At 41.3% G+C, this 16,519-nt stretch overlaps 1 protein-coding gene across 1 annotated transcript; it reads left to right on the top strand.

The window, feature by feature from the left end:
* Positions 1-280: 280 nt before the first annotated feature.
* Positions 281-16,132, top strand: ISOC1 (isochorismatase domain containing 1). Its single transcript, XM_027671015.1, has 5 exons — positions 281-600; positions 10,181-10,300; positions 10,469-10,672; positions 11,044-11,160; positions 14,616-16,132. Exons 1-5 carry the CDS (start codon positions 301-303, stop codon positions 14,760-14,762), a joined length of 888 nt encoding a protein of 295 aa, XP_027526816.1. The 5' UTR covers positions 281-300; the 3' UTR covers positions 14,763-16,132.
* Positions 16,133-16,519: the final 387 nt, after the last annotated feature.

Genomic DNA, 16,519 nt, shown 5'->3' with positions numbered 1-16,519 from the left:
CCGCTCCTCTCGCCGCCCGCGCCGAGCAGGGGAGGCACCGTCCCTCCCAGGAAGCGCGGCGGCGGCGGCGGGAGAGCGTGTGCCCGCCCGGCGGAGCCGCCCCGGCGGCGCGCTCGACCCCGTGGAGTTGCGGGGTAGGGCCGGGCCCCATGGCGGGGAGGAGGAGCAGGAGCAGCCGCAGCCGCAGCTGGGATTGGGGGCCGCCGGCACCGCCCGGCCGGCCGGGGGGAGGAGGCGGCGGGAGGAGGAGCGGCGCGGACCGCAGCGAGCTGGCGGGGCTCGGCGCGGCGGTCCCTGAAGATGGCGGCGGCGGAGCCGGGCGCTGCTCCGGGCGGCGGGGGCTGCGCGCCGGCGGGCGGCGGCTCCGTGCCCGTCCTCTTCTGCTTCTCTGTCTTCGCGCGGCCCTCCAGCGTGCCCCACGGCGCCGGCTACGAGCTGCTGATCCAGAAGTTCCTCAGCCTGTACGGGGACCAGATAGACATGCACCGCAAGTTCGTGGTGCAGCTCTTCGCCGAGGAGTGGAGCCAGTACATCGACCTGCCAAAGGGCTTCCTGGTCAACGAGCGCTGCAAGGTGCGCCTGGTCCCGCTGCAGATCCAGGTGAGCCCCGGCCGCCGCAGGTGCCCGTCCCGTCCCGGCGCGGCTCTCGGCAGCCCCCGGCTCTTCCCGGGGAGAACGGGGCAGCCCGGAGCCGGCCGGGGCCGCGGCGGAGCCCCCGCGTTAACAGGTTTCTCCGAGGAAACTTTTTGTTTCCCTGGGGCCGGGCGGCAGGTGCGCTCTGCGCCACACGCGTTTGGTAACCGGGCTCTGCCTTCAGCGAGCCAAACTTAACTTGGCGCCGTGAATGGGAGAACAGTCAGGTGGCTGAAGCAATCAGTGTGCTGCATTAAAACAGGCGGCTGGTGCTGCCCGGCCTTAAGCGGGGATAATGCTGCCAGGTGGAAGCTCGAAGGGTGCCGGTAAAATGGGCTCTGCCAGAACTCGGTATCTTGGCTCGTATATCGCCAGGACTTTTCTGTATCCGTCTCTGCCTCAAAAAACTCTTTCCGATTTACGGATTTGTAGCTCACTGGCTTTGTGAACCACAAACCAGGGAGCCAGACAGACGCAGTTCGTGTATTTTGTATGCAGATACCTTTATGCCTTTATGAGGTTGGTGCAGGTTGTACTGTAATAGTTCAACTCGAAACACATTGCTTCTTCCTTTCCCCAGTATCTAAGAGTTAAGCTTAAAAAAACCCCCCAGTCCCCACAACAACAAATCATTACTGTTTTCATTCAGAGCATTCTTTTTAAATTGATAATTAAGAAGTTTTAGTTTGTCGAGCCAGCATTTCTAAGTAGTTGAGAAAGTGATATCATGAAACCTGACACATTGCTTGTCTTCTCCTTATAGTTTTAGAAACAGTCTAATTCGTGCTGTTTGTAAACCCTGCTTAATCGTAGTGTCTTGAACCCATAAACCTCCAAGGTGGCCTGTTTGCTTATGCTGTATAATAAGGATGCCTTTGGAGTCTCTTATTCTTTTCTTAACTTTATGTATGGAAATAGCATACATAAGAAGACCAAACTAGTTTAATAACTTATTTTGTCATTTATTATTAATTCTTGTCATATACACTTATCATATTCAGTTTAAAACTTTTCTTTTTTTCTGTGTTGTGAACAGAACTTATGGGGACCCAACCAGGGAATCTGGAAAGGGACAGTCTCTCCAACTTGCAAAAAGAGTTGGTATGGCTGTTAATTCAAACAAGGATTTTGAAAACAGAATCTGTGTAATCTGGTCGTGTAATAGTGTTGCAGGTCAGAATTTTTTTTCTCGTCACTACTCTGCAAGGACTCTCTTACAGATGCCTTCTGCACTGAAACTGTAAATGCAGCCCAAGTATTCGAAGCTGGACATAGGTCTTGTTGTAAAAGGTCAGTCTTGAGATAGGGAAGCATATGTCATTCCCAGGGTGCACATGTGCTACAGAGCTTTAACTGACTGCAGGAATTCAGGATGAACCGGTATTTTGTGCATTGATTGCCTACTTACACTAATACTGTTGCAGTTCTGTGACAGTAGCAACTGTGGATGTGAAAAGATGGTATTTTTGTATTACTCCTTGATGTGCTTCAGCAGCTGTGAATAAGCTGAAGACATCACAATGAAGACATCACAGTGATGTCAGTCAGTTTGCCTTAAGCCACAGACAGGTGCTCAGAGATCACCTGTTTGGGGAGCATTTGGTATGATACAGACACAGCTGTGCTTTCTAAGACCTTTAGGGTTACCTAAATATACCAGTTGGCATATTATACTTTCTTTCTATGTGTTCATTCATGCATTGCCACTGTTATGTGCCCTTTTACCCTTCCTCCCTCCCATCCTGATATTTGATCTGCAGTTATACACAACATCAGTTTGTCAACTTGGTGTGTGGCGTAGTCAATTGAATCATTGTTTTGAATGTATCTTTCAAGAGGGACAACTTTTGCTCACTGATGTGATTAGACTTGTATATTTGGAAAGATATATTTGGTTTAAAATTAAGAGCACAGATACTAGGATCTGTATCCTTAGACAATAATTTCAGTGCTTTTATGTGTTTATTTTATGAAATATGTGTATGCCTGTAGCTGGGGATGGCAGTTTAACCCCCTAGATGGCAGCTAGTGCCTGTGAGTTCTGGAAAGGTATCCTTCTGTTTTGATTCCTACGCAGGCCTGTCATAGAAGGATTCCTTTTGTTACAGTAGCTCAAGAAATGTCAGCATCAAATGATGTTTAACTGGGCTGTTTAAATTTCCTGTCCCTGCAGCTGAGAGGGGCAGTAATCTCATGGAGAAATTGCCATATGCTGCCCTTGGAAAGCCACTCCATGCAACTCAATTCAAGGTTTGATCTGTACAGGGATGCTTGCTCCCCTCTAGTTTTATGCCTTTCTATTGTCCTCTTCTATGTACATGTGTTTGGTTTGGCTGTTCTGATTCAAAACAGCCACTTTTAGTGGCCCCCAGTGTTGGGTAGGCTGATGGGGTGCAGTGCACTGTGATGTTTGGCCTGGCTGCTGCTCTTGAAACTCCCCCAGCCACAGGCTTGCACCCAGGAGGGACATTTCCTCTGGCTTCTCCCAGCTTGAGGGACTTAGTACTAGCTGAAGGGAGACATCTGCTTTTCTTGGATTTTGTGTGTTTTAAATGTTTCAGTGGAAAAATACTTATAGTTTGGGTGGGGGGATGCAGGACCACTTCAATCTCTTCTAACTCTAAATGCAGTTACATAGTGCTACAGAAATTATTGTGTTTTGCCATAATGTTGTAGCTGCCTTTGGAGAAGAGAAGCAGTAAGGAAAAACACTTTGGAGATATCCAAAGAAAACACAGCTATATGCATATTACAGCTGTGCAATAGAGGAGTTAGGGCCACATTTAGATACATACCCAAGAGAGGCTATTTCACAGTCACTGTCATAATTTCAAGGTGACTTCTCGGCAGCAGCACTTGTGCTCTCTGTTTACAAACTGTTAAACCTTAAGATACTAAAGGTAAAAGGGGAAAATTATTGACATCATTGCATAAAGCACTTCTTCAGCACGTTTTTTTGAGACACATTGGTGTCTCGGGCACGTCTGTCTTGTGAAAAGCTGCTTACTGAATGATGCTCAACTGTTGCTGCATGATAATATAAATAAAATAGAACTATTTATACACAGAATTTCACTCTTATTGCACGTATCTAATATTCCTATGTTCGGATGCTTTGGAAATAGAACTAACATTAACTCAGGAACCTAAGTTCATTTTCTGAAGATGAGGAAGAGCCAACACATAAATTGCTGGGGGGTTGTTTGTGGTTTTCTTGGGGTACAATTATAGATTTTGATACATTAGTAAATTTCTAAATAAATAATTTTTTAAAAAAGCAGCACATGGAACCTTAAAGAAGGGAATAAAAGGACTGAAAATATTGAAAGAGGATTTTTTTTTTTCCTCAAATCCAGACTCTTTGTGTATCTTGCTCTGCAGCACGCGTTTTAGTAATTTTAGATTTTGTTGAAGGGTTTTGTACTGCCTTCGTTATAGGAGCATCACATGGGTATCCAACTAAATCTATCCTTTGTAATTGCTGAACTGCATATAAAAGGCTGCATATTAGCATCACATAAAATAAATATTTATGTTCCTAAATTGAAACACTTGTAACCTATTTTTTCTTGAAATACATTAAACTGAATTTATTCTTTTTTTTCCTTTGAAAGATAGGCAGGAAAGTACAACTGAATCTTACAGATTTCCTCTTAGAAATATAGGAGAAGAACAGATGATAGCTTCTTTTTTTTGTTGTCTTTTTTATCCCATCCTTGAAATACCAAGGCTGCAACATCCTCTGCTCTGCCCTTTAAGTGGGTAACCTTTGCATGAGATTTATGAGGTGACTAGTGATGTCAGATGGGATTATTTCTTTGCTTCCAGTTTCTTGCTCGTTACGAATACTGTGAGGAAATTTCATTTTGTATGTGTAATGATTTCCTGGAGTTTGGGCAGGGAAAATACAGATAAAGAGCCAGTATATGTGAATATTTTTGTAAAGCTGAAATAATAGTTCTTTATCGCAGTCAAGTTTTGCTGGATTAATAATAACCAGCAGAAATGAAATAGATGGGAAAAAATACCTCTCCTTTCCCACCTAGGCCTTTTCTAGAGTAGGATTTAAAGCTGTATGTAACTCGTGGCAGCATACTTTTAAATCCTGGTCTGGACAAGATCCTAGAGATGACTTCTCTAGCTGGGTAAAAGAGCTGCATCAGGTTACATGTCCATTTGATGTACCTATTCTGGTGCTGTGGATAACCTCCAGCTGGAGGACAGAAAATCATGGTGACTGAGAGGTGAAGTGCAACAAATGGAAATGCTTATATACTGTTGGGGGGAACTTCAGGTGATTTGGGTTTTGATGTGGGTTTGGTTTTTTTTGTTTGTTCTTTTGTGGGGTTTTTTTGTTACTTTTTTTTTCTTTTGAATTCAAGTTTTTTAAGGTAGTTGTGGTTGAGTAGATCTTATGTTCAGGGTGGATTCAGACAGGTACTCTGGGGCCATAGTGGCTCACCATCCTTGCCTCGCCTGCCTCTGCCTTGAGAGAAATCAAACAGGTGTTGGCATGCCAGCCCATGTGTAGGTTTGCTCCCTCCCTCGCTCACTGGCAGGGTGTGGCACTGGTGTGGTGTGGGTGGTAGTGGTTTTCACTGTCAGGGGATGTGTGAAGTGGAGGTGATCCGTGTCCCTGATGCAGTGTTGCCGTAGACAGGAAAGATGGCTTTGAAAGCCAGTGACTAGTAGGATTTATGTGGCACACTGAAGAACCAGTAAATGAAACCTTTCCTTTATGCATAGCAAATACATGAATTTATTTGTAGACTGTGTTAGCTACTGTTTATGAAAATTAATTTCAGACTGCTTTCTGCTGCACTCTGTCCTTCCCATATCTGCTATTCCAGGTAACACCATCAAGTGTCAACTTTTTGATCTTACCATGTATTTTTTCCAGTTTCTTCGTGTTCTACCATGATTCAGACTGCAAGTTAATCAGAAATAAATATGAAAATGAATATAAGAAGTATTTGTGTTAGATTTTGTAAAAGCTTTGATTTAGCAAATATATAGTTGACATAAGTTTTATTTTAGAGTGCTGCTGGTATTAATCTGAATATGATTTAGTAAATTAAATCATAGTAAACCAACATGACAGTAAAGAAAAACAGATACAATGCTTTTGCTCCAGCTCCCTGTGATGTTTGACATAAACATATGGGATTATTGATTCAGTGGAAGTCTGTAATGAAGATGCTCTCTGGCTGGATAGGCAGTCAGTTTTCTGCACTTCACTATCAAATCAGAATAATAGTGAATTTGGCTCTATAAGATTGGTTTGTAATTTTTTAATTGATTTGTAATTTTTCCATTGTCCTTGTCATTGACAAAATTTAGGACAAATACTGTTTTTGCAGAAGGCTCCAAGCTGGGAGGAACAGCAAGCATCTGAACGAGCAGAATTCAGGCTTTTCAGGGCAAGTTGTAGGGCCTTGAAGGGGGGAGCCATATGAAGAGCAGCTGAGGTCACATGTTCTGTTCAGCCTGGAGAAGAGAAGACTGAGGGGAGACCTCACTGCAGTTACAGCTTCATCATGAAGAGAAGAGGAGGGGCAGGCACTGATCTCTTCTCTCTGGTGGTCAGTGACAGAACCTGAGGGAATGGCCTGAAGTTGTGCCAGGGGAGTTTAGGTTGGATATTAGAAAAAGGTTCTTCCCTCAGAGGGTGGTTGGGCTCTGAACAGACTGCCCAGGGCAGTGGTCACATCACCAAGCCTGACAGAGTTTGAAAAGCATTTGGATGGTACTCTCAGACACATGGCGTGACTCTTGGGGATGGGTCTGTGCAGGGCCAGGAGATGGACTTGATGACCCTTGCAGGTCCCTTCCAACTTGGCCTATTCTGTGGAGCAAGGTAAAATAAGATGCAGTTCAAAATGGAAGCAACAAATGTAGGAATAATCAGCTACACAAACAAAATATGAGAGAGAGTTCAAGTTTAAAATGCACCTCAACAGTATAAGTATCATCAATTATTAAAAGAGCAAATAGTGTATTGGAAAGTACAAAATAAACAGGATCTGCAAGGGCTGTATATTGACTCTCTTTGAGGCTCTGCTAGTTCAGGGAAGTAATATGGGCAGAGGAACACTACTGTGATAGTAGGTACGAGTGCCTCACTGTGGACTGCAATTTGAAAACTACCCCAGGGAGGACCATGAAAATTATTTGAGTTGTAAGAAGAAATATTAAAAGAATTAGGTATGTTTTAGAATAAGGAAAGGTCGGGGAAGGGCTAAAGGGAGTCTGAATCCTGAGGTTTGGTAATAGGTTTTGTGCATGGTTACCCATGTGAAGGAGGATGGTGATGCTCTTGCATTTCCAGTTCACCATGAACTTAACTGGAAATAGCACTCTTACGTGGCAGCAAAGGAGTTGTGGGTGAAAAGACACCGAAAGGTAAAGATAACAGAGCTGTGGATTGGGTTCTATAGTAGCTCTGTTGCTGATAGGTCAGACCAAGTAGCTGTCTGTGAAGATTATGTGCATTTGTTTGATCCTTCTGTAGAGGCAGACCATGCTGCTTTTTGAAGACCTTCCTAATCTGTTCACATTTATTCCTCTGCTAAGGATGGTAGAGCCATCTGCTGCATTAGCATAGGAAGGTGTATATCAAGGGAGTAAATTAACTCCACAGAGTTTACTGTATAATCCATGATGGTTTGTGGTAGTTCAAAAGGATCTTAAAAAAATTAGAGTCACAGAGTCAATTAGGTTGGAAAAGACATCTGAGACTGAGTCCAGCCTATGACCGAACACCACCGTGTCAACTAGACCATAGCACTGTGTGCTACGTTCAGTCTTAAACACCTCAAGGACGGTGATTCCCCCACCTCCCTGGGCAGCCCATTCCAATATTTAATTGCCCTTTCTGTGAATAAATTCTTCCTGATGTCCATCCTAAACATCCCCTGGTACAGCTCTTAAAGTGATGGAAGGATCTTTGGAAGGAAACAGTAGTCTTTGCTTGTCATGTAAATGCCAAGACAAAATGACACATTTTCTGTGTAGGAGCCACACTTATAAATATTGTCTATTCCAATAATTCTATTTTTATTGCTGAGTGGTAGGAAAGTTAAATGTCATAATTGACTTCTGTTATGGTAGTAAGTGCCAAAGTTGGAATGGGTCACAGTGGGTGCTCCCTGTGGTGTTGAACTTTACATCAATACTTCCTACCAACTGGTTTCTGCATTGTTCAGGCGCGTAGATGGGTGGTGTTCAAGAACAAGGCAGTTATTAAAATTTAATTTTATGTCAAATCTTTCTTGGTCCCAGGCATCACTTATTACATGCTTTAAAATTGCAGAAGTGTCTTCTGGGAGGGATATCTAGAGCTTGCCTTCCCTAACTCCTTGATCAAATCAGCTGCTGATTTGCTGAATGCTGCAAACCTCCAAGGATGGAGATCCCACAACCATGGTAACCTGTTTCAATGCAGCTGTAGCTTCCTAGTGAGAAAGATTTCCCTGATGCCTGTTTTGATGCTCTTCTGTCTTCCTGTGGCATCAATGGGTCTAGTATTATAATATCTGGTTTTTGGTTGTTTCTGCATTTGCCTCTGTAACTGCTTATGTTAATAGTGTTGCTGTTTGACCCACAAGGACTGGAGGAACCGTGGTTATGAATATTTGCTCTTTCTGCATTAGTAGTGTATTGAATCTGAGAGGTGTGGGAATTTAGCATTTGTAATTATTACACAAGTAATTTGCCCAACAGTTTGAACAGGCCATTCCATATGGTTGAGTGTGGCCATTATTGTAGATTTTTAGCCTTGGGAATTGAGATAAAAAACATTTTACTCAGGAGAGGTGGTGAATCAGTAGAAGTTTTGGAACTAGTATTTATGGATTTCCAATTCCCTTGCAGTGAGTATACCTTGGCTGACCACCTGGTGCCAACAAGCTGCTCCATCACTCCCCCTCCTCAACAGGACAGAGGGGAGAAAATACAACAAAAAGCTTGTGCATCAAGATAGGGAGGGAGTGCTCACCAACTACCATCATGTACAAAACAGACTTGACTTGGGGAAATTAATTTAATATTTTACCAGTCAATAACAGAGTAGAATAATGTGAAACAAGAACAAATGTAAAAACACCTTTCCCCCATCCCTTCCTTATTCCCAGGTTTAACTTTGCTTCCAGCTTCTCTACCTCCTCCCTTCAAGCAGCACGGGGGGATGGGGAAAGCACAGCTGTGGTAGGTTCATAACCCTTTGCTTTCTACCACTCATCCTTTTCACACTCTTCACCTGTTCCAGCATGGAGTCCCTCCCGTGGGAGATGTCTCACCGTGGGCTGCACCGTGGGCTGCAAGGGAATCTCTGCTCTGGCACCTGCTGCACAGTGGTTTTCTTACCCTTTCTTAAGTGTGTTATCACAGAGGTGTCACCAGCATCACTGATGATGCAGCAGATCCATCTTGGATTCAGCTGGCATAGGCATTGTCTGACCTGCGGCTGTTTCTGGCATCTTCTCACAAAAGCCAGCCCGACAGTCTCCCCTCGCTACCAAGACCTTGCCACATAAACCCAATACTTCTGCACTCTTCTGAAATACATTATTTTACAGATTTTGTGATTCTGTTTTAGTTTAAAACATCGCGACCTCAGTTTGCAGTAAATGAAGTGTATACAATTAATGGCTACTTCCCAGAAGCTGTTTATTCAATTTGACTTATCAGTCTGCTGAAAAGCTCCTGAGTGGATGTAATTTCTCTCGAGTTGCCTGACAACTAAATGATAGTATATTGCTGTTTTCTTTCCCTGTAGCTTCCACCTGAAGCCGTATCCCCGGGTTCTACAGGTAGAGCAAGTAATTTCATATAAATACAAAGCACTCTTTCAAAGTGTGAGAAAATTAAATGCTTGATTTATTTTTCTTATCCCCTTCCTTCTACCCCACCTGGTAGCCTGTATTAAGGAAACTCTAGGAGATTGCTTTTGTCATTAAAATGTATTCAGTTCAGTTTCTGTAATATTGACAAGTTTCTTTGCTTTCATTCTAGCCTTTGGACTTTCATCAGACTTGTGCTAAAAGATGTCTTTAAACAATCAAATTGACTACACAGTGGAAGTGTTGAAAATATGTGCACATACAGTATTTGATAGCGAGTGGAAGTCTGAATTTTTTTTAATTTATCCTGATTCTATATCAGTTCCAAGAGTTGTGGATTGAAAAATGAATTTGAAGAATGTGGTTTTACTGTTGGTACTTTTTTTTTGCTGTGCTTTAGGCAGTAAGCTCCTCCACCCCTTCAGGCTTGAGAAGTTTTCATGTACGTGTACACTGACCTGTGTCTCCCACCTAATAAAATCTCTATTACTTATTGATGACTGTACCATACTGTTTGTTATCAGCTATTCATTTGAATTTAGAAACGTGCCAAAAATCAGGCTTGAAAAACATTTCTCCTCTTTTCACTCAAAGTAACATAAATCCTTAACCTGGCAGAGGCATTGCAGACTCTTTCTCGTTTTACTGCTTTTCTGAAAGGGTCTCCACTGCCGTGGAAAACATTATCTTTATTTCTTTTTTTTCAGATTACTACTTTGGGCAACCTGACACCCTCAAGCACTGTTTTTTTCTGCTGTGATATGCAAGAGCGATTCCGACCTGCCATCAAATACTTTGGTGATATCATCAGCGTGGGTCAACGACTGGTGTGTTTGCTTGTTTGTCTCTTGTTTTTGATCACACACCTAAACTATTATTTTATACACAGTGGTTTAGTGGTTACTCAGTTTCAGGTAAGAACAATGTCTTTGTTATTATTGTTCTTTAACGATTTCCTTTTTTTTAATATATTTTCCTCCTTGCCCCCCTTGCAGCTCCAAGGTGCACGGCTCTTAGGAATTCCAGTTATTGTGACTGAACAGTATCCCAAAGGTCTTGGCAGCACGGTGCAAGAAATTGATTTAACAGGAGCTAAACTTGTGCTTCCCAAGACAAAATTTTCAATGGTGTTGCCAGAAGTTGAAGCAGCATTAGCAGAGATCCCTGGAGTCCGCAGTGTTGTCCTGTTTGGAGTAGAAGTATGTGCCTTGCCATTCTTGTACTGGTTTATGGTAATGTCTTTTGGCCCACAAAAATACTAAGCATTGCTTCCTGTAACTAAAAAACCCAACTCAATTTATATTACTTAGAGCTCAGATATCCTCTATAGAATAAATTATTCTTGTGTTGTCTTTGATATTATCTCATAATAAAATTTGAAATTACATATTTGTAAACTGCAGGGTCTTGTCTCAATCTTAGTTGGTATTTAAAATGCACATTGAGTTCCCTAGCAATGTCAGGGGTAGAAAAATATGTATTTGAACTCTAATTAATTATGTGGTCTAATTTGGCGTTGGGTTACTTACGTTTTGGAATAATAATATATATAATAATTTCTCCCCTGTAGACTCATGTCTGCATCCAGCAAACAGCTCTGGAATTGATTGGCAGAGGTCTGGAAGTTCATATTGTAGCTGATGCCACCTCATCAAGAAGTATGATGGACAGAATGTTTGCTCTTGAGGTAAGTTTCTTAGTCAAGGCTTTCTCCACCTTGGGTTTGTATGTTAAGTTCCCTCCTTACTGTAAGCTAACAAGGAATTTCTAAAGACAAAGCAGTGGACAAATGTAGGTTTGAGAAGACGTGAGTGCTCTGATTCTTAGAATAGCATCCAACAGGGAGAAGAATTACTGCCTTATTTTTCTTCCTTAAATTATGATTTAATATACATAACCCAGTTTGCGATGTCTGGATTTTTAAAGTGGTTGTTTTGTGCAATCTGAGTACTCTGTATAAACAGCAGCATTTTAGGATATTTTCTTATGGAGTGTTATCTGTACAGCAGGAGTAAAAGTGCTGCAAAGCTTTTAGTTCTGTTGTCCCAAACAGTATTTATTCAGCTGTTGAAATTCCTTGAAACGCAGTGAAGTGAAGTAAGTGAACCTGTTCAAAGCTCCTTCTTGTATGTCTGTCCCTCCCTCTGCTTTCCCTCATCATTGCAAATTAAAGCTTAATCTCAAGACTTTGTGATTATAGTAAAGATTCCCCTCCCCCTTGCTTCTAGGAGCTTAGCCTAACTAAACGTTCAGAAAATGGAGATAAATGTAACAAGAAGATTTAAAAGCATGTACAACTATGTGGTAGCAAATTCATGCAAATGATTTTTTGATGGTGCACTCTTAACTTGCCTGCGGGCATCACTGTGGGAAATCAAAAACTGATACAGACATTAAGTATTGCAGTTATTGCCTCAGGTCCTAACAATTATTTGGAAATTGAAACTAATAATAACTACAGCGCGTTATACTTTTTTTCTAGCTTTTGAGAAGACTTAATTTCTTCTGTTCCTCATGAGTAAGAGAATTAAAGGCTAAAGAGAAGTCCCCAACATATAATGATTGATGAAACCCGTGACTTTGATTAAGTGGAAACCTAATGTCGACTGTCACGTAGAGCATAGTGACCCACACAGAGTACAGGAATGACTGAAATCATGGACTTCCCAAATCAATGTGGCGCAGCAGCAGTAAGAGACAAAACAAATACAGACCACAAGGAGACTGTTTTGCTGTGGTACCCCATGTATCATCATTACAATATGATTCGGGGACCATTTGCTGCCCTGCAGTGTTGAACAAGCCAGTTATGTGGCAGTAACTCCTTCTCTGCTGTGCATGGTCTCACTGTACAGATCACAGTTCCTAGTCATATTCTTTTCATTAGTGAGTCTGACATTGTCTCAGTTGCAAACTTGCACCACACCTGGTGAGCTGAGGTGAGATTTATTAATCTGCATTCCCTGAATCCTTCTCCTTACCTTTCTGGGAAGGTGGGTGTAGTGTTTGTCTTTTCACAGAAACGCAGCCTTTCTCTTTTCACAATGACCTTTCAAGGATACTAAAGAGTGACCTCGCAGTGAGAACGACCACCTTCTCCAGGAACCTCAAATAAGTCCCATCCCTGCTCCTTCAGTTTTCCACATTTCCCATCACATAAATATGTGTTTTGATCATGCTGGAGACAAACATGCAAATGTCTGAGCAGGTGTACTAGGAATTGCAGTTTGAATTAATTTATAAGCAAAGCTTTCATGTCTGCCTGGATGACAGGTTGTCTCCACTTCTGTTGTGTGCTTAAAAATGACAGCAGGCAAAAACAGTCAAAAAATCCTCAGAAACCAAAAAACCTTGAAATTTTCAGTGGTGAAATAATTCAGCCCAACTGTTGAAGGCTGTGGCTGTTCTGAATCTCTTTCCTATCTGATGAAGACATCTTCTGTCAGTGCTTGGTCTCGGATTGAGAAAGCTTAGTCTGTTGCTGCCGCATTTCTTTCCTGTTCTTTATCTGTTCTACTTTTTTCTGCAGTGTGGGTGCAACATGTCCTTGATAATTTTCTTCTTCTCAAAGACTGTGTGCTAAGAAAACTTGTAATTTCCTTGAAAATCATCCAGTATGCCTAGCACATTCATCTCTTCATTTCTGCTGATCTGAAATCTGTATGAATTGTATTTAATCCTAGAAATAGGGTATGAGCCAATGCCAACCTCTTTTGTATGTTACGGTTTGTTTTGCTTCTAAAGAGAAGACGTTCTCTTTTTCAATCAACATTTCACAGATATGAATTAATAACTTTTCCCCATCAATTGCTTTGTTACTGAACAACTAAGCAACAGTGATCTAAGTCCTAGAAAGTCTGCAGCTTCTCTTCCCTTTAGTGATAACAGTTCAAACCTGTACGTACCTGTATTTTCTGCCTCTTGCCCCAGCTTGGCTCTTTCAGGATCCCATTAGATTGGGTGGAGCATGCAGCTGAGTAGAGGATGATAGAGGGAAGGAAAGCTGGGTCCATGAAGAGTTTTACTGCTAAAGTACCTGTATGATTGCTGGGAAGATGATGGGGGGCGGGGGGTGGTCAGCCTTTGCTGAAAATAACTTTGCTATGTAAGCAACAACCACAGTCTTAAAAGTCCAGAAACTTTACAGTAAGTCCTGTGAGTCGGGCTGTGTGAAGCATTGCTCTATTGAGTTGCAGACTTAAAAGATCCAGCAGACCTCTTTTAGTTTTGCTTTCTGTGCAGCTATGCATTTTGTTCTGCAGCATGAGAGAACTAACTGTGGAATTACTGAGGCTGTAATGAAACATCAGTTAAAAAGAGCTGCTGTTGTACCAGTCTGATTTATAATGTCTGTAGAAGAGATTTTCCTTCTCTCTCCAGAGATTATTTTTAAGAGTGCACTGGGTAGTCCAAAAGCCGAAGTAGTAGTGGGTGACAAGAACTGAATGAGAAATTGTTACAATTTCTTGCTTAATTATTTTATCTTGTGTAGCTGTTTGAGGGGTTTCTGGGGGGTCACTCGTGGCAGGGACAGGCGGCGGAGGTACTTAAGCCAGGAGACAGAGACCATGTAGCACGCAAGGAATCCAGCAGCGAAGAGAGCTTTATTCAAATTTCCTGCAGCTTATAAGGGCTGCTGGGCAAAGGAGGGGATTGGCCATTTGGCTAACCAATGCAAGGAGACAATATAATAACTATGGCAACACAGAAACCAATGGTAGACAAGTGAGTTAACAACTTCAAAACCCCGGCAATCTTGGACCTGACTATTTTATTTTTCCTACAAACCTTTCATATTTGCATGAGAGTGAAGAAAGCTGTCCTCTGGACCATGCAAGGGGAAAGGGTTGTTAATATTAAGAGATGTAGGTCTGCTGCCTATTAAATCTGACGTGGGGAAAGAATCCAATCCAAGTAGAAAGCCTTTATTGTAATCCAGGGCAGCCTTTTGCCTCAGGAAAGTCTCAAAGCAGTCAATAGCTTTATAAATTATACCACTAAGAATTGCTGGAATAGAATTGGCTGTGCTTTCATTAGTAGGAGATGTTTTTAAAAATGCCATCCGTCTTTTTTACAAAATGTATACTCTTTCACGTTTGCAAATATTTCACATTATTCCCTCTCTGCTCTTTTCTCTTCTAGCGTCTCGCTCGTACTGGAATTATAGTTACTACTAGTGAAGCGATATTGCTGCAGCTGGTAGCTGATAAAGAACATCCAAAATTCAAAGAAATCCAAAATCTCATTAAGGCAAGTGCCCCTGAGTCAGGGCTCCTTTCCAAAGTGTAAAGCGAATGTGGAGGAAGTGGATCTCACCGTCCTCTTTAAAGAGGAAGCAAAGTTGTAAGCGCACATGCACACCTTCTTTCGCTCAACGTTTGGTAGAAGTGTAAAAATAAAAGTTGACATACTCGTGCTTGCCTTAGCAAAATTGTCTGGTTATACATCTGAATGCCAGTGTGATCTGTTTAGTTACAGCTGTCAGAGGTTTTGGGTATCATAGGACCCTTTTGTTGTCAAATTTCCGTATTTATTTAAAAAAAGGAGGAAAATTAACAGAGGTGCCTACTAGCCCATACTATACCCTGATTGTAACAGCTCCAAAAAATGCATAATTCTGTGGCACCTCTTGATTGTGCGCTTTGTAAAAGTGTTCTGTGATACTCTGTTTTACTTTTGTATTAATAGGAGATAATTATGTATTGGATAAATGTGATGTGATATGCTTTAATGTTCTATGTAAATGAAGTATTTTAATAGGGCATAAGTTAAAACTGAGTAAGATATACGGATTACACGTGCGCTTTTGTTCTCTAGGATAAAATTTAAGCACTTTGCTTCATAGACAAGACAGATAAATCAAGCAGCAGCTGATCTTTGATTGCCCTAGGTAGCTGAAGCCTGCATCATGACTTTTGAGTATACTGAAATTGACTGCCCAAGACTGTACTTAACTTAAGTGTATACAGACGGAAAACTGTCATGTCATGAGTTCTTTATAAACAGCTGGTGTAAAGTCCTTCAGAACTTGAAAATATTACCAAAATTTTAAATTGGCAGTGCTAAGGGGATGTTTAACAACGAAAACTGTTCAGGTTCAAATGCTAAATCTACTACTACGTTTAGATTTATTTTGCCTTTTTTTTTTTTTTATACTGCATTTTAGTTAGATTGAATAATTCTATCCAATATACTCAAGTGGGCTCTGAAAGAAACCACAGCTTCTCTAGGTTTTTGCTCTTTTTTTGTGGGCTGCAGTTGGGTGGAGTTTGAATAGCATCTGGTCTAAAAGCATTCTTCAGAAAAATAGCATCTTTAACTTGATGATACATATATTTTCTATCTAGAACCAATCTTTTAACATGTGATTGTTCAGAAACGCACTTCCTTCATGTTCTAGGGGATTAAATAATGTTGTATAAAGTTTACAGTTTGCTTGAGACATTTATTTTTTTAAAAGAGTACTAGAAGATGTCATACTTAACACTAATCTTTTTGGTAGAAAACCAATTAGAGTACATATATTGGTTTAAATTGCTTATTTTCCCCACAAGATGGCTCTAAAAGAATTGTTTCATAAATAAAAATTGTTTCCATTGTTTCATATAACCTTTATATGTTCAAAACAAATAAAGAGTTAACATTTGCTGTCTCTCTTACACTTGTGATATTTATTGAAGAGCAAATCCTGAAAGCTGTGTTTGCCATGGACCTTATTCTGATTTGTACAGCTGTGGAAGTTCTATAGATGTCATGGGAATTTTGTGTAAAGATCAAGGGTGGATAAAGTCGAATAATTCTTGTCTTCTGCATCTACTTACAGTGTTATTTAGTGCTCCAGAATATGAGGAATGAACATTATGCCTCAAGCTGGAGGCAGGGATGCAAGTTGAGTTAAGAACCATTGTCCTATATCACTGATATCACTGACCTACTTTTAACCTTCATTAATCGAGTTGCCTAGCAGTATAAAGTTCACTTATATAAATCAACAGCTATGCACAAAAATACTGTAAATTTCATATGAAATAGTGGTTTCATTGCTT

The sequence above is a fragment of the Neopelma chrysocephalum genome, unplaced genomic scaffold (genome assembly GCF_003984885.1).
Source record: "Neopelma chrysocephalum unplaced genomic scaffold, ASM398488v2 Primary Assembly neopelma1_97017, whole genome shotgun sequence".
NCBI lineage: Eukaryota > Metazoa > Chordata > Aves > Passeriformes > Pipridae > Neopelma > Neopelma chrysocephalum.
The sequence above is the reverse complement of the archived record's forward strand: the minus strand, read 5'-3'. Positions and strand labels throughout refer to the sequence as shown.